We start from the raw sequence: 18,988 nt of genomic DNA, 5'->3' as shown, positions 1-18,988 counted from the left end.
GGTGATAAAAAGGTTGGGGACCACTGATTTACACTATGTTGTACACCGCCCTGAAGCATCTGTTCATGAGGGAGTGGTATGGAAGTCTCAGAATGAATGAATGAATGAATGAATGAATGAATGAATGAATGAATGAATGAATGAATGAATGAATACACAACAATCCCAAACATGCAACTTGACCCTTCAAGCTGCTGGAGTGAGTGAGGACTATGATCTCGCCCCCACAAACTTCTCTGCAACCACTCCAAAAGCCATGAGTCCATACCTTGATCTGCTCTGCCAGCTTTTCATTGTGCAGATCCTGCAATAGTTCAGCAAGGAAGGTGTCGCCAGCTCCATAGGCAGAGAGGAAGGCTGTCGGGCATGAACGGAAGGAGGCGATCGCACTGGTCCAGCCCTCTGTATTCCTTGGGCTCATGACGAAGACAGGAGGACTGCAAAACAGAAGTGGAAACAGGATACTGAAGACAATGGCCAATGTTGGATCCTACGCCCTCACCCCCAACATGCTTTGTAGCTATCCTGGGATGGCTCTTTTTATACCTGACTCTCTCGTGCCCCGAAAACCCTATGGCAGGGATCCCCAATACTTTTGAGCCTCTGGGCATCTTTGGAACTCTGATAGCGTAGTTGGCATACCCACAAAATGGCCGCTTTGGGACGTGGAGCCAATTACAAAATGTCCACTGTGGTTCACCTTCAGTCACTCAGTGAAGATCTGTGTGCAAGGTTTTTCAAAAATCTGCACTGCCCATCAAATTTCCAGTGGCCAGTCAGAAGTCTTGCTGGGCAAAAGCCCCACCCAGCCCTGCCTGCTTCCGGAAAACACTTGGGGGGCACCAGGAAACATGCTGGCATCCACAGGCACTGCATTAGGGACCCCTGCCCTACATGGTGGGCTGCAACATGATGGCATTTGCCACCCCTACCCCCATTTCGATTTTACCCTGTTTTGGAAGCCCTAAGTAGATAGCAGGGTATAATTTGGGGCTTCCCGGTAGGTTTTGGGGGACTGTGGAACCACTCCAACGAGGGAGGCATTGTTGTCTTGCAGGTCAATGTTATGCAATGGTTAGACCAGGGGTAGTCAAACTGCAGCCCTCCAGATGTCCATGGACTACAATTCCCATGAACCCCTGCTAGCAAATGCTGGCAAATGCTGGCAGGGGCTCATGGGAATTGTAGTCCATGGACATCTGGAGGGTTGCAGTTTGACTACCCCTGGGTTAGACTCTCAGACCAGGACCCAGGACAATCAGGTGCAGACCCTCACTTTGCCACAGAATATCTCTGGATGACCTTAGGCCTGTCACAATCTCTCCACCTAACCTACCTTACAAGGTTGGCAAGTCATGCAGAATGTCCACATCCATAACAGCTGCTACCTGTCCAGGACAAAACCGAAATAAGGAATTCCACAGGCTGTGTGTATATGTTACCTCAAATAAAACAGTTCCAAAATCCAAATGTTTATTTCATAATCATAAACTTCTTAGGCAAATACGTGATAAATAACTTGGTCAAGCAGAACGGGGTCGTGGGTATGATTTGGGTTTTGAAATTCATTTATTTGAGGTAACATATATACACAGCCTGTGGAATTCCTTATTTCGGTTTTGACTATTAGAGGAATCGACGTTTCTATTCCGTCAACCTGTCCAGTACAAGGAGACCCACGAGATACAGACTGTGCGCTGCTTCCAGGATCACGTGACTTCTGACCACTTTTGTCTTGTCTGCATTAGGCTTTCAGCCCATTCTGAATCCAGCCATTGGTTTAACCAATCCAGTCTGTTGTGGATCCACCGAAACAGGGATGTAGGGCAGCACCCACATATCATGCCCCAGTCCTCCAGATCAGAGTAGGCACTCCATGCCACTTTAACAGTCTTACCTGCCTACAGCACCTATATAATCCAGCATGTGCACACTGCAAGCCACCCTCAGGAGTCCTTTTGCAAGATAAAATTGGTTTGTAGGTCAGCAGGAGAGTGGGGGAGCCGGGTCTCGTAAGATCTCACAAGCTAAACAGGGAACACCCTGGTTGGTATTCGGACAGGAGACCACCAAGCAATATTAGGGTTGCTACCTGCAGGCAACCATCTCTGAACTTCTCTTGCCTGGAGAATCACATGGGTTGCCTTAAATCAGCAAAAACAATCCATTTTAGAAGAGGAGGTTAAGATGGAATAAGAATTCTGAGGATTCCTTACTATGTGGGTACCTTGAATTTGACCTCCCCTGCAGCTGCCAGCGTCAACCACTGTGGGGATTTTAATTTTCTTGGCTTTAGAATATTTTCCAGACTTTTTGATTGTTGTGAGCTGATTTGTGCCCCCCCCCCGCCCCCTACCCCCGAGGTATAGGTGTTTCAAAGACAGGCTGCTGCCATGAAAGCGGCCGGACCTTGCGCCCACTAAGATTTGGACTGGAAATCGGCTTCCATGATGAGTCACAGCCCAGGCGCGGGATCAGGACTGAATCGCAAAGTGAGATCGCAGTTGCAAAAGCCAGGGGTAGTCAAACTGCGGCCCTCCAGATGTCCATGGACTACAATTCCCAGGAGCCCCTGCCAGCATTTGCTGGCAGGGGCTCCTGGGAATTGTAGTCCATGGACATCTGGAGGGCCACAGGTTGACTACCCCGGTGCAAAACAAAGGCAAGCGCCTCGGCCCTAACAGGACTGGAGGCCTTTGAGCAAGAGGCGGAGGGAGGCGGCGTTATCGCCGGGGCCTCGCCTTGATTGCGCTCCAGCCCCACCCGATAACGACCAGGCCCAGAACTGCTTGCACCTCACGCTGAACTCCTTCACGGCTTGAAAAATTGGGGCTCGCCGTTTGCCCAACCGCGACGGCCACTCGCACGCCCTCCTGGCACCAGCAACGCGGCGGGGGAGGTTCCCAGAGGTCGCATAGAAGTGCCGGCAGGATTGCCACGCGCCACCCGACTTATGCGCCGTCACGCTCTGGAAAAGTGGGTGTTGGCCGGGGTGGGGGAAGAACTCGGGTCAACCCAACACGTGAGAACCCTACTAAGGCACTTGGGGGGGTGCGAAGAGGTGGAGTTCTGTTGGGCCTGGATTCGTGTGCATGGCGCCCGGGGAGGGGGGGCATAATGGGCATGACCCCCCCCCCAAACACTTGGTGGAAATGCAAGGTACTCCACGTACCTCCCTGCCCGCCCAGTCGCCTCCGGCTCCGTCCGCGACCTCCTTCGGCGGCCGCTCAGCTGATGTCCGCCCCTGCCTGACAAAGCGCCGCTTCCTGCTTCCTTTCGCGACGGTTCCCGCGGCCGCCACTAGAGGGACACCGAGCAGCGGCCCAAGGAGCCCGTCCTCCCTACCCGCGTCCTCCAACCCACCGCCTGCGACGCCTCTTCCCCCGTCCCAAATGCGTTGGGAAGAAGGGAGACACCCTGCACATGCTCAGGCACTGTTGCTTTGCAGGGAAAAGGCGTTCTTTTGCATTTATGGCCCAGCCTATTCTGCTGAACGAGGATGTTGTAAAACCGTCTAACCGCTACGGCTGAAACAGCGCCCATTGAACTGAAAACCTGGCTGCATTACGGCGGACGGGATTTAAACATCCCCGCCCCCCCCCCCCCCCCCGGTCACTTTTTAACGACATTCAGTGAGACGCATGAGGATACACTCAGGCACACAGAGAGCTTCTATAAGATGTGTATATGCACACAAAAGGTTTTTAATCATAGAATCATAGAATCATATAGTTGGAAGGGGCCATACAGGCCATCTAGTCCAACCCCCTGCTCAACGCAGGATTAGCCCTAAGCATCCTAAAGCATCCAAGAAAAATGTTTATCCAACCTTTGCTTGAAGACTTCCAGTGAGGGGGCGCTCACCACCTCCTTAGGCAGCCTATTCCACTGCTGAACTACTCTGACTGTGAAAAACTTTTTCCTGATATCTAGCCTATATCGTTGTACTTGAAGTTTAAACCCATTACTGCGTGTCCTCTCCTCTGCAGCCAGCAGAAACAGCATCCTGCCCTCCTCCAAGTGACAACCTTTCAAATACTTAAAGAGGGCTATCATGTCCCCTCTCAACCTCCTTTTCTCCAGGGTGAACATTCCCAAGTCCCTCAACCTATCTTCATAGGGCTTGGTCCCTTGGCCCCAGATTATCTTCGTCGCTCTCCTCTGTACCCTTTCAATTTTATTGATGTCCTTCTTGAAGTGAGGCCTCCAGAACTGCACACAGTACTCCAGGTGTGGTCTGACCAGTGCCGTATACAATGGGACTATGACATCTTGTGATTTTGATGTGATGCCTCTGTTGATACAGCCCAAAATGGCATTTGCCTTTTTTACCGCTGCATCACACTGCCTGCTCATGTTTAGTTTACAATCCACAAGTACCCCAAGGTCTTGTTCACACACAGTGCTACCTAGAAGCGTATCCCCCATCCAGTAGGCATGCTTTTCATTTTTCTGACCCAGATGCAGAACTTTACACTTATCTTTATTAAATTGCATCTTGTTCTCATTTGCCCATTTTTCCATTGTGTTCAGATCTAGGAGCATCCTTTGGATTTTGATAATGAATAAACTTTATATATGGATTTTTTATGAAGAGGAAGATACATGCCGCTTTTCTCTACCCTAAAGAGTCTCAAAGTGGCTTTCATTTGCCTTCCCTTTCCTCTCCCCACAACAGACACCCTGTGAGGTGGGTGAGGCTGAGAGAGCCCTGATATCACTGCTCGGTCAGAGCAGCTTTATCAGTGCCGTGGCGAGCCCAAGGTCACCCAGCTGGCTGCATGTGGGGGAGCGCAGAATCGAACCCGGCATGCCAGATTAGAAGTCCGCACTCCTAACCACTACGCCGAGCTGGCTTTTATATATTAAAATATCTCTTGGAGGCCTCCAATTAAAATATTTATTCTTCAAAATGCCACCCTACAAAAAAAATTCATATATCAAATTTTCATTATCAACATCCAAAGAATGCTCCTATTAAAAACCTGTCATATGCATATACACACATTATAGAAGCCCTCTCTGTTCCCGAGTGTATCCTCATGCATCTCGTGGAATGTAATGAAAAGCTGCCACCCCACAAGCACAGTTCTATGCTTCTATGTGCACTGAAGCCAGTGGGTTTGCCAAGATGTCACTCTCTCAGGTGGCACTGTGAGATCTTGTCCGCTGTCCCCAAAAGAGAGAGAGAAGAGTACCGAGAGAAAGCACCATAGCTCCCGACCTTCCACAGGAAAGTCCCTGCTTTGGATGGGTCTTCCCTCACCAGAAGACAGGGCTCCCAAAGGTTCTATTGGGCAGATTTTAAAGCTGCCAGGCAGGTTATGGGCCCAGCGTCATCAAGGCACAGACCACTTACAGCAATGCCAGCAAGGGCTTCCAGGGCTGGTGGTTCCTTCAGCAGAGGTGTTTTGCCAACCCCTTCCTCTGCAGAGCTTTGCTTGGAGGGTTCCATGTCAAGTGCTGACCTTGCACATGAGATCCGACCAGATCAGGGGCTACACCATGCTGCCTACCCTCCCACAATGTGGGTTACCATGAGCAGAAGTGGTTTAGGGATTTGCAGGGCCATAGCACCAGAGCCAGTTTAAGGATTTGCAGGACCCTAGCAGAGTACAATTGTGGCCAGATTGGAGGTGGAGAGGCCCCATACAGTGTCCTTAAAACAGGAGAAGGGGGGGAGGAGAGAGGCTATGGCCCTGATCCATGGGGGAGGAAAAGACACCACCCAGGACCCTGGAAGTGTGCAGCCTGAAGCACATACTACATGGATAAAGCAGCCTTGACTATAAGCAAATGCATTTAAATTCATGCTCAGTTTACAAGAGGTGAAATTCAGAGGCCAAATGCAGCTTCGGTCAGGGGATTGGAGGATTGGCTCGATGGCTATGCTTTTTGCTTAACTTTTAAGAGATCTAATTAGATGTTCACGGGGCCATTTTTGGCTCAGGGTTCAGACCACGGAGGGCTTTAAAATCCAAAACCATCAGCTTTAGTTATTTACTTACTTTATTCATATCCCACTTTTCATTCCCAATGAGGACACAAGTGGCTGGCAAGAGAGCCAGCTTGGTGTAGTGGTTAGGGGAGCAGACTTCTAATCTGGCTAGCTGGTTTTGATTCCTGCTCCTCCTCCATATGCAACCAGGTGGGTGACCTTGGGCTAGTCACAGCACTGATAAAGCTGTTCTGACCGAGCAGTAATACCAGGGCTCTCTCAGCCTCACCCACCTCACAGGGTGTCTGTTGTAGGGAGAGGAAAGGGAAGGAGATTATAAGCCACGTTGAGCCTCCTTTGGGTAGATAAAAGCGGCATATAACAATCAATTTTCTTCTTCTTCTCCTGTCCTCCATTTCATCCTCACAACAGGTAGGTTAGGCTGAGAGTGACTCACTGGCCCAGTGTCACCAAGTAGGCTTCCATGGCACGTGAGGTTTTGAACCTGGGTTTTGCAGATCCTATTCTGACCCTTAACCACTACACCATACAGCCTGGAGATAAGCTGTCATTCCACAAGATCTCCAGGTCGCTAGCCTTACTCCCTGGGCCAACCACAAATCTCATGTTGGTTGATCTGGGTGGAGGCAGGCCTAAGCCATTTAGGACTTCAACATTCAAGACCAGTACTTTGTACTGAGTCCAGAAACAAACTGGGAGCCAGTGTAGGTGCCATCACGATGGTTTAAAGTGATCTTTCTTTGATTCATTTGAAATGTGGTGTAAGTGGAGAGTTTTACGGATTCTGTGGACCACCAAAATGGCAACTCAGTAGGCTCTAGATCAGGGGTGGCCAAACTTTAGCTTTCTAGAAGTCCATGAACTACAATTCCTACTAGCCCCTGGGAGCCTGGGGAATTGTAGTCCATGGACATCCAGAGAGCCACAGTTTGACCACCCCTGCTCTAGATCAAATCCCTGGAAGCAACAATGACTAAACTGAGGCACATTACAAGGACATTCACTGGAAAAGACAGTAATGTCAGGAAAAGTTGAAGGGCGCAAGTAAAGAGGAAGACTCAACATGAGATGGATGGGTTCAACTGAGAAAGCCACGGCCCTCAGGTTGCAAGATCTGAGCATGGCTGTTAATGCTAAGATGGTTTGGATTCATAGGGTTGCTGTGAGGTCAGCAGCATAACAGGACTTCACTTTCTCTCTCTCTCTGGTTTCTGTGATGACTTTAGCTGTTCCATTCTGGCCCAGTTGACATTTCTGAACTGCCCCCAAGGGCAGCCCCGCACACAGCATGTTATAGCAGTCAAGTCTAACTTTTACCAAGGTATGTGTGGCAGAGGCCATGCCAGCTTTTTCTAGGAAAAGTCACAGATGATGAACCTGCCTCAGCAGGTAAGAGGCATTCCAGGCACCTTCTGACGCTCAATTGATACTTGTATCGTTACGTAAGAAAAAAACAGGCAACAGAGGTGATGTTGGAGGAACAAGAATAGTTACAGGAGCTCATGCTTTACACCTGGCTTTTGTTCACATAATTGTTTAATGCCCTCAGCAACCTAGAGAAGCCAGCCTCCAGGTGGGAACAGAGGATCCCCTGGTTTTCCAGCTCATCTCCAGGTCACAGAGATTGGCTCCCCTGGAGAAAATGGCTGCTTTGGAGGGTGGACTCCATAGCGTTAGACTCCACTGAGGTCCTTCCCTGCCCCAAACCCCGCCTACCCACAGCTCCACCCCCAAAGTCTCCAGGTATTCCCCAACCCAGAGCTGACTACCCAGGCGGGTAGTCAACCTACAGCAGGGGTAGTCAACCTGTGGTCCTCCAGGTGTTCATGGACTACAATCCCCATGAGCCCCTGCCAGCATTTGCTGGCAGGGGGCTCATGGGAATTGGAGTCCATGGACATCTGGAGGACCACAGGTTAACTACCCCTGCCCTACAGCAACTAGAAGCGTTTTTCTGGCTGGTACTGCTCACTTACCCTCGGGAGGGGGCAAGGAAAGTGGTTTCGTGGACTGTTACTCAGTCCTTACTCAATGAAACTCCGTACAAGTCTGCTCATGCCCCAACCTCTCTTCGCACCCAGGCGTAGCTGTGAGGCAGCTCCTCCGTTAGGTGTTGCGGAGATGTTATCGGGGGAAATCTCTCTGATCTTGCCAGATTAGCTCTTGCGATGGATCTGGCAGAAACTTGCACTGAAAAGGATGCCGGCTTCCAGCCCACACCGGGCTGGTGATCCAAGGCTTTGGCAAGACCCTGCCAAGGGCAATGGACATGGCCTTCCAAAACGAACAGGCCATGTGTGTGGCTTGCAGCAGCCTACAACCTAAGCCTTTTGACTTCCCAGCTCTGCCTTGTAGAGCTGCCAACAGGCTTGGGCCGGAGGGGAATCCTGTCCCTTTAATAGAGAATTCATGTTTCCGAATAGGCCTCTGAAGCTTTTCACAGCAAAAATAAAGAACATTGCCTGCTAATAATCATGAAATCTCCCACGATTATAGATCTGTTCACCTGGAAGGTGGCTTCTGTGGCATGTTACCCCACTGAAGTCCCTTCCCTCTCAAAACTCCACCCTTCTCTGGCTCTGTCCCCCAAATCTCCAGGTATTTCCCAGCCCAGAGCTGGCAACCCTATCTGGTAAGTAGCATTCTGCAGGGCTGCTACGAAAGGGACTGTCCTGCTAGCAACCCTAGCTTCCGTGGCTATTTGTAGTCAAGGCTAAGAACAACAAAACTAAATAAAAGATCGTGTGTAGGGTGGCTAGCTCATAAGCAGGGAAGGGCAGGACTTGGGGGACCAACAGGACCTCAGAGGGGTATAATGCCATCAAGTCCCTTTTATGAAACAGTTTCAACTAGTGACCCTGTGAAAACCTTGTGGTAGTGAGTTCCGCAAGTTCAGAATGCATTTTTTTTTGGGGGGGGGAGGGGTTCTTAATTTTAGATTCTTAGGGAAGGTATTGAAGTGTCAGGCTTCCTGGAAATCAAGCAATGATTCCTAACCCTAAGTATAGAGGATGCCTGAATGGCTGACCCAGTGAGTAAAGAAAACCCTTTTTCCATGCTCAGTTGTTGCTGAAGAGCTTTCACTACAGAAACAAAGGGGGACATGGAATTAGGCCCTGGTTCTAAACCGTGTTTTTGGAGCAGCAGACTGCTAGACAGCCAGGTGCCTGTGTGTGTTGTGCATTGCCTGTTTCTCAAGCTTTGGACATCCATTTCCTCATCCTTTCTTCTGCCCACAGAGGTTTTGTTTTTATTGTTGCTCCCTGTTCTTATTAATGTGATTTCCCCATAGGATATCCCCCCGCCCCAATCCCACTATATGCCAGTGGATCTCAAGCAGAATTTGTTTTGATTCTCAAATGCTTTTTGTATCTGGGACTGTGTTCTGGCCCTTGCCTTAGGCGGAATCCCAAAGGCAGGATGGGTGGATACAGCTTGAGGAACAGGTCCCAGTACAACATTCAAGGTGTGTAGCATAAACAGGAATGTAGAAGTCAAAGTGGGGAGGGAGGGAAATGGAGATGATGCCAGAAAGGGAGCCTCATTTGATCCTTCCCTCTTTTTGCAAGGACCTCAGCACCCTCTTTGTTTGGGAGTAACTGATCTAAAACAGACTCCTTCTTTCCAAGCGGCAGAAGTCCTCTAAAAACCTTTGTTGACTCCAAAGCAAGAGGACAAAGGCAGAGACCTTGTATGTGCTGAATGGGGAGCTTCTGAGCGCATACAGAGTGCCACTCTGGCATAACTGGGGCTGTGTCCACCCTCCAAAACAAACATGTTTATCCAGAGGAACTCACTTCTGTCTTCTAGAGATGAGTTTTGATCCTGGGAGATCTCCATCCTCCTCTCTGGAGACTGGCAACCCTACTTGTGTGGCAACTTAAAGATTGACAGATTCATTGTGGTAGAAGTTTACACAGAGTTGCTTGCGCCACAATGAATCTTGTCATTTCAAAAGTGCAAGATCTGTTCTAACAGTAAGGAGGCTGTAGGTAACCATGCTAATCCAGAACAAGCCTTGACCTCGTACAGAGTGCCCCCACTAAACTCCAAGCAGCCCCTACACTTCTGCAGAAGCACATCTGATACAGAACACAATTCTCTTGCCAGCACCACCATTCCTTAAGGATCCTGTTTTCTATCCATTCAGCTCTTCGTTTCCAAGATGGTGAAATGTTGAGAACCAAGGTTTCTAGGAACTCATTATCTCTGCCCTCTAATCCCAAAATGGCTGACCGGTGATGAAAGCAAAGCTGCCTCCAGATAGTTGGGAAAGAGGCTAGGAGGAGGGTGCATAACCATGTAATCACTACTGATTTTTAGTTCATTCTTTAAATAAAGATCAGTTTTCTTAATTTTATGTTTTTGTTTTAATTTATTTTCACAGAGTTTTGGCTGTTCCTCTATTATTTTGTAGCCCATAGAGATAACTTTTAAAGGATTGTACCCTTTAGATCTGGCCCTCAATCTCAGGCAGATAGGAGAATGTGTCTCCACTCTATGGGTGATGAAAGGTATTGCCCATTTCTATCTGTTTCTCAGTTCCACCCAACTGGAATGAATTCTGAGGGACTGTACCAGCCAGTCACTGTGTGTCTAAACGTGGGTTTCCCAACCATGGTACCTCGGAGTGGGTTTTTTTTCAAAATGGTGGCTGGAGAGAGCCATCTCATCCTGTGCTTGCCATTTCTGAACAAAGAGAAAAGAGGACATTCTTCCCTTGTTTGGGCAGGTTGACCCACCCCCTCTCAGTGATGGGCCTGGAGGAAGTAGGAAGGGGAGGAGCCCCAGCACCTTTGGTGGCTAAGGTTCCTCTCACTTCTGGGGGTATGGCAAGGAGGTGAGGTCAATCTGACATCACTTCCTGGTACCTCCAAATATTTCAGCAGGACTTCAATGGTCAAAAAGTTGGAGAAGGTTGGTCTAAACCCTCTCTCTCTCAAATACACACACAAATACTAAAGCACTCCTTGAGGTGGATACTGTTCTCTGCTGTTCTTTACCCTCCCCTTTAACGGTTTTATTTAGAAAGAAATAGGAATAAACAAGACAGAAACCAAGGTAAAGCCCTTTTACATCAATGAAACAGTTCAATTTACCATTTTGCTTCATATCAATTGTAGAATCTTACTATAACCCAGCAATAACCTGTTATAGGGAATATTAACTTGCTAAAATATGCATGTAAGATTAAACATATAATTCTGCATTTCTTACTCAGATATATCTTAAAATTGTCTCTTTAACCTGTTCATTTGCTTTCTTTCTATTCCAGTATAAAAGGAAATGACACTACGTCTCAGTAAACATTTTAATGTGACCTACTCTTACCATAAGAGTCTCTTGTGGCACAGGGTGGTAAGGCAGCTGACATCCTGTCTGAAGCTCTGACCATGACGCGGGGAGTTCGATCCCAGCAGCTGGCTCAAGGTTGACTCAGCCTTCCATCCTTCCGAGGTCAGTAAAATGAGTACCCAGCTTGCTGGGGGGTAAAACGGTAATGACTGGGGAAGGGAATCGCAAGCCACCCTGTACTGAGTCTGCCAAGAAAACGCTAGAGGGTGTCACCCCAAGGGTCAGATGTGACTCGGGGCTTGCATAGGGGATACCTTTACCTTTACTCTTACCATAATGCATTTTAATACATTGTGATTTTATCAATACACCATGTCTTGTCAACCCACAAATCTGCTTCCAAGCTTGTCTTATTGTCATCAAGAGATTTATAGGTAAACATTTCATTTTCTGTTGCAGCTCTTCTGGGAGAATATATGAGACAGCTATATTTTGGGGTTACTTAGTAGGTATCTTATAACTTAACATGTTTTTAATATGGAATTCAAAAAGCCCATCCTGGTATAGGGCTCTCTGTGTATAATTTTGTTCCTAGATGTGCAAAGAAGGCAAGACTATCCCAGAACGTGTACAAAGTGCCACCCTTCATCACTGAATAACTACAGAAGCCTTAAAACACTGGAGATAATAGAAGTTGCTTCTGGAGCAAAAGGGTGTTCTATCCAGATAATGCTACTGATTTCACATGCTTACCAAAATCTGTTGGGAGCGTGCATGGGGAGCTGGCTGGGAGGTCAATGGTGGGCCCTTCCGTGGTCTCTGGGTCCCAATATGTACCTCCACAATGCTGATCTCCTGAATAAATGAATGAATGAAATACATGCTAAACCTCTTTTGTTCTTTTCGGCCCTTACTTTTCTTCTGCTTCTCTTAATGAAGAGATCATTGGAACTTTGTTACTTATTGTTCAGTGTTTGCATACTGCTATTTAAAACGAAGCATGAAACTGCACACATACACAAAAGGGCATTTAGCGCATACTCAGGTATGTTTTCCACCCCCAAACTGAGAGCACCTGAAACTGCCGGAAGGGTGGGGGCCACATGTATGTCACTCCATAGTCATGCAAGAAATTGTCATTGTCTACAAAAATTGCAGGGCTTTTCTTTTTGTTTTTTTTAAACCCACACACAGGTATCCAGTCCTTAAGGGTAAAAAACAGCAGTACAACTGAACAAGTTTTTAAATTATTAGGACTAGGTCTTTTGAGGCAGCAAACTGGCCAGAGCATTGAAGAACCTGAGATGATTCTATTCAAAATTCCTGCTCTGCTTTATATGAATCTGCCAATTGAACCTTGGCCTATCACAATGCATCCTTAATCACAATGCATCCTTAAGCCGCCTCGAGCCTTCGGGGGGAGGCGGGGTATAAATATAAATATAATAATAATAATAATAATAATAATAATAATAATAATAATAATAATAATTAATCTACCTCACAAGGTGGTTCAATAAAATCAGAGTCCAGTAGCACCTTGCACTCGAAGGCTCACACCTTGAATAAATCTTTGTTGGGCTTAAAGGTGCTACTAGACTCTGATTTTATTGTGCTACTTCAGACCAACACGGCTACTCAGTCATAAGGTGATTTGTGAGAGTTAAGTGAAAAAAGGTAAGAACAGTATGAAAAGATGATTTTGATCCCAAACCAGGGAGAAAGGGGGAATATATATATATTTTTACAAAATAGAATATGCCAAAATACAAATTTATAATGACTGTCAGCTCAAGAATTCAACTTAATCTGGACACAGAATCTGTACAGTGCAGGTATGTAGTCAACCAAGCATGAGTGCTGTTATTTCTTCTTTTTGGCCTGGTTTTGATCCTGTCACCTGCCTTCTGCCTTAATATCCCTTCTGCAGAATGAAGTTAATGATACTCCTCCTCTCCCCAAGGAGGGGGTGGGTGGTTTCACTAGTGAAGGGAGGTGAGGCAATTCCGGCCTGTGGAGATGAAAGCAGAGGCAAAAGCAAGAGAAGCACAATGGGCTGTTATTAAATTAATACTAACTGGGACATGATAACTGTGGGCATCGCGCTCTCGTGGCATCCGCCGCTTCAGCCCTGGAGCGCTAAGGCCAGGCCTCAAAGAAAACACTCTCAGTTAGCTCGTGGGCGTGTTGGCTCATATTCACGCCGAAGAAACCGGGGCACAAAACTGTAACACAGTGGAAAGAAGAGCAGCCAAAGAATAGCCACACTTCTCCTCCTGCCTCGCAACACAGTCCCCTCTTAAGAATGTATGCTGAAACTTGGGTTTGGGGGGGACTTGCTGAGCCTGTGGGCATTTTGCGGATTTTGAGAAACGATACTGGGCACAGTATTGCTCACTTCCTGGGGGTCTCCCTTAATTACAGTTGCTCCCCAGAGAAAATGGCTGCGTTCAAGAGTCAGTGAATTGTACCCTACTGAGGTGGCACGTCCCACCCCAAACCGCACTATCCTCAGCTTCTACCCCTCAAATCTACTGGGAATTTCCCAATTCTGAGCTGGCAAATCTGGGCAGCACTACCAAAAATAGTTTCCATGGCAGGTGGGACTCGGGACCCACCTGGCTGCCATGGTATGTTTGAACCTGCCATTCTCAATCTGTTTGGGGCCCTGTTCTCAGGAGCCAGGCCCCCTTGGTTGGCTAAAAAAAGGCCTAAACAAAGAGTGACTTAACTATGCTCCACATACTTTGTATTGTATACATGCAAGATAGCGTTCTAGAACATTTGACCAAGAAAAGCATGTGCATTATTTACACACACACACACACACACAAAAGGTGGGAAAAAGGCAGGGTGATTAAAAAACAACAACAAATGCCACAAATACTTTCAAGAAAGCCCTCCCCAGGGGAGGGGGAAATAATTATAATTATGACCATGCGTCTTAACACAAAAGAAAGGGGGAAAAAACATAAGAAAGGGGGGGGGAACACAAGAAATTGTACCTCGGAACTCCCACATCTAGTTCCATGGTTTTGGGGGGGGGGGCGGATTAGAAGGGTTCCTAAGAGTTCCAAACAGGTCATTCAAAGGTAATTTTAGTCACTAAATGGAGATAAGGGTTTTTATTGTGGGTGCTTTAATTTCTAATAACAATCATGCCTCTTTAACAGGACCAGAAATACAAAAAACAAAACAAAACAGGGGGCAGAGAAGCAGGTAGGTGGGCTCGTAGGTCCATGAAAGCACACTGCTGAGGCCCTTGTATGCCCTCTGTTTGGGCATGGGCGGGGGGACGGGGACAGGCTGATGGATTAGATCAGGGGTAGTCAAACTGCGGCCCTCCAGATGTCCATGGACTACAATTCCCAGGAGCCCCTGCCAGCGAATGCTGGCAGGGGCTCCTGGGAATTGTAGTCCATGGACATCTGGAGGGACACAGTTTGACTACCCCCGGATTAGATGGACTGATGCAAGCATGGCGGTTCTTAGGGATTCTGACCACAGCTAGTTCGCACCCATAAGACTCCTCCCTGCCTTTGCTGACATCTGTCCTTTCCTCGGCTCCCTTTTCCTTTGCCTCTTTTGCATTGCAAACGCCTTGCCTAGGAGATTCCTGGGACATTGTATGCATAAATAAATAAATAACCTCTTCCTGGGGAGGAGAACTCTAAAGCCCCAGGCACCACCCTTCCTTTTTTTTTTCCTCTCTACCACTAGCCCTCGTTCCTTTAAAAACACCACCACACACCCCGGCACACATCCCCTCCTTCCGAGTCCTCGCTCTCAACTTGTTTCTCTAGCAACCCGGGGCAGAAGTTAGAAATCCTGTCTTGTAATCCTCCCCGCCCCGCCGCCTTCAGTCCCTCGGAGAAAAGGAACCCTGGAGTCCAAGCTGCCAGGTTACCCACTATATAACACTCCACCCAACATCATTCCTGTTAGTTTCTCCCTCCTTCTCCTCCTCCTCCCGGTATTCGGAGGAACCAGTTACACTGGCGCCATGGTCTGTTCCTTAGGGCGTGATCAGCGTCTCTCGGGTGCATTCGCATCCACTCTGGATTTCTTGCTGACAGGCTGTGTCACTGGGGAGGGGGGAGGTGGACAAGCAACCTGGAATACCAGCCAGGAAACAGTCAGCTTTCCATGTCTAGCGGTTGAGAGCACCAGACAGGGAAATGTCTAGCACCTTGCCCTACCTACCCCAGTTTCCATCACTGGATCATCCAGAGAGCATTCGCCTTAAATTTGGGTCTCCTGGTTTACAAATCTCCCCGGAGAGCGCCCTGTTTCTCCATTCTCTCTAGAATTTCTGCTGTTTCTTCCACTTGTCCTTTAGAAAAAAGGTGGTTGGAGAGGGAGAAACAAGTCATAAAGAACTCACAAGAGGTCTTGGCCAAAAAGAAGAGTTCTGTATAACCTGGAAGTTTACTTAAGTGGAAACTAGGCTGAGTTTGTATCCACAAGCATCTCAAGAAAGAAAGTAGGGACTCCCACTCCCCTGTATTTCGGTCAAGGTGATTATCGCTTGCATCTCAGATTACGCGAAGTTGAAAGAAGTAACTGCGTTGCATGCTCTGAGAACACCCAGTCTTTTGCAAATTAATGTGGAATCTGTCCAAGAGCTAGTGGTTCCTGAATCCTGGCTGTAAATATCATTGCCAGCTCCGGGTAGGGATATGCCTGGAGACTATGGGGATGGAGCCAGGAGTGGGTGGGATTTGGGGTGGGAAGGGAACTCAGTAGAGTATAATGCTATGGAGTCCACCCTCCAAAGTATCCATTTTCTCCAGGGGAACCAATCTCTGTTGCCTGAAGATGAGCTATAATATAGGGCAGGGGTAGTCAACCTGTGGTTGGCTGCAGAGGAGAGGACACGCAGTAATGGGTTTAAACTACAAGTACAATGATATAGGTTAGATATCAGGAAAAAAATTTTTCACAGTCAGAGTAGTTCAGCAGTGGAATAGGCTGCCTAAGGAGGTGGTGAGCTCCCCCTCACTGGCAGTCTTCAAGCAAAGGTTGGATACACACTTTTCTTGGATGCTTTAGGATGCTTAGGGCTGATCCTGCGTTGAGCAGGGGGTTGGACTAGATGGCCTGTATGTCCCCTTCCAACTCTATGATTCTATGTGGTCCTCCAGATGTCCATGGACTACAATTCCCATGAGCCCCTGCCAGCGTGTGCTGGCAGGGGTTCATGGGAATTGTAATCCATGGACATCTGGAGGACCACAGGTTGACTACCCCTGATTTAGGGGATCTAGCATCCCTGGCTGTAAATGCACATTTTCTTCAGTCTTTCCCTACCGATAGTAAGAACTGGTCTGATAATCTAACTGGATCAGACTGGATGTCCTTACTGGATCAGACCAAAAGTCTTACTGGGCTATTATTCTGTTGCCAACAGTGGCCAGCTGAGTGCTTCTGGACAGCCCCCCAAGCATGGCATGAAAAGACCAGCCTCTTGAATCCCTTCCCTGCAATTGGTATTCTGAACAGGAAGACTCAGTTTATTGATTAGAACCTGGCAAATGCCCTTAAAGTCGTGGCTCTCTCTTTCCACATCTTGTGACAGTGAATTCCATACACCCCTTACGTTCTACAAGTAAACATACTTCCTTTGGTTACTCCTCAACCTACTGACACCATCAGCTTCATTACAATGTCCTTCAGTTCTAAGAATGGAGAAAAAAATCTGTCTCTGTCTGTCCCAGCCATGAAGTCAAGTTCTTTAAAAAAATCTAAGGCAATAGTTGAACAATTGAAAAGAAGAACAATCTTAAATTATTCACACTGAGAGAAAACACTGCCTAACTTAACATTGTTTAAACATTTCTCCATATACTGCACAATGATTTTTCTATATATCACACGACGTTTGATAATGCACATTCTGTGGCCCTTCTAGATTGATCCAGCACCCATGGTCTGTTACGTCCCCCAGCTTCCCTTGCCTCCAGAGCCTCCCCAGCTAGGCCCCAGGCCAGGCCACGTAACAGCGGAGGCTGGGGCAGGGAGACTGGCTTCTGCTGCCATCTGACAAGGCCCCAGGAATTTTAGGTAGAACAGTAATTAGCAGTCCCTGGCCTCACTTTTCCCCCTGTGCCATTAAGTCATGGGTTTGGTCAGGGACCTTTCGTGCAAATCACCACCCTTCCATCCTAGAATGCCCTGGAAATGGGGACGCAGCCTCGCGCCTCACTTACGAGGCTGTAGAGGCCTCAGAGATATATCCACTCCTCTGACTGAAACATTTATGGGGTGCTTTATTGTTTTTCCCCCAGTCATTACTGGGGAAGGTACTGGCAAACCACCCCGTATTGAGTCTGCCATGAAAATGCTAGAGGGCGTCACCCCAAGGGTCAGACATGACCCGGTGCTTGCACAGGGAATACCTTTACCTTTACCTTTGTTGTTTTTAGAAGCCAGTCTCCAGGCTTCTATCTCCTTAACTTTCATCCCGCCCTTTCTCTAAAGAGCTGAAAGCAGCACATGTGGTTCTTCCTTCCTTATTGCATTGGCAAAACAGCCATACGAAATAGGTCAGGCTGAGGGCTTATCTACACGATAAGTCCTTCCCCACACCCTACCCTGTGTCAGGCACAGGTGCTGTTGACTAGATACGTGCTGGGAATTACATGCTCAGAGATTAATTTCCAGGCACTGCATTTATACTCCGCTTTCCTTCCCAGTGGGGACCCAGAGCAGTTTATAACATTGTTTGGTGTAGTGGTTAGGAGTACGGACTTCTAATCTGGCGAGCTGGGTTTGATTCTGCACTCCCCCATATGCAGCCAGCTGGGTGACCTTGGGCTGGCTACGGCACTGATAAAGGTGTTCTGACCAAGCAGTAATACCAGGGCTCTCTCATCCTCACCCACCTCACAGGGTGTCTGCTGTGGGGAGAGGAAAGGAAAGGCGACTTTAAGCCACTTTAAATCTCCTTCAGGTAGAGAAAAGTGGCATATAAGAACCAACTCTTCTTCTTTTTCTTCTTCCTGGCCCAACTGGACCAATCTCACCCACTAGCACAGCGGTTCTCAACCGCCCTAATGCCATGATCCCTACAGCAGGGGTGGCGACTGTGGCACGCATGCATGCGCAAATGCCGCCACCGCCGCTTGCACATGCACCGCCGCTGCTCCTGCTTGAATGATTTATCCGATACCAGCAGAACTGAGAACCAATGCTGTGTTGCAGATATAGTGTTGGGAGGAGTGGAAGATTTGAACCTGGGATCGCTAGGTCTGTTCTGAAGTTTGTGAAGCGACCCTAGGATGCCTTAAAAAACCTCTTGTCAGGATTCTGTGAAGTTAGAGTGGTGTGTGTGCCTGTGGGAAGATAGGGTAAAGGAAGCAATGTATGTCAGTGCTCTTTAGAGGAAGAGGAGGAGGAGGAGGAGGAGGAGAAGGAAGAGAAGGAGAAAGAGAAGGAGAAGGAGGAGAAGAGTTGGTTCTTACATGCCGCTTTTCTCTACCCAAAGGAGATTCAAAGTAGCTTACATTCATCTTCCCTTGCCTCTCCCCACAACAGACACCCTGTGAGGTGGAAGAAGAAGAGTTGGTTCTTATATGCTGCTTTTCTCCACCCGAAGGAGATTCAAAGTAGCTTACATTCATCTTCCCTTCCCTCTCCCCACAACAGACACCCTGTGAGGTGGAAGAAGAAGAGTTGGTTCTTATATGCTGCTTTTCTCCACCCGAAGGAGATTCAAAGTAGCTTACATTCATC

General features: G+C 47.9%; 1 protein-coding gene across 3 annotated transcripts in view; it reads right to left on the bottom strand.

Annotated features, from left to right (window-relative positions):
* AP5B1 (adaptor related protein complex 5 subunit beta 1) overlaps nt 1-18,988 on the bottom strand; it is a 45,992-nt gene that overhangs the window by 11,086 nt on the left and 15,918 nt on the right. Inside the window, exons 2-3 of one of the 3 annotated variants that reach the window (XM_077329379.1) lie at nt 12,008-12,109; nt 269-437 (exon numbers count right to left, since the gene is read on the bottom strand). In XM_077329379.1, coding sequence (XP_077185494.1) covers nt 269-437; nt 12,008-12,030 — 192 coding nt within the window. In that variant the 5' untranslated portion in view covers nt 12,031-12,109. Of the gene's footprint in view, nt 1-268; nt 438-3,172; nt 3,325-12,007; nt 12,110-18,988 lie in introns of those variants that run through there. The other 2 variants (XM_077329388.1, XM_077329397.1) reach the window with 2 other exon arrangements.

Source organism: Paroedura picta, chromosome 1 (genome assembly GCF_049243985.1).
Source record: "Paroedura picta isolate Pp20150507F chromosome 1, Ppicta_v3.0, whole genome shotgun sequence".
Classification (NCBI taxonomy): Eukaryota; Metazoa; Chordata; class Lepidosauria; order Squamata; family Gekkonidae; genus Paroedura; species Paroedura picta.
Note: the sequence above shows the minus strand (reverse complement) of the source record. Positions and strands in the feature narration are given on the sequence as shown.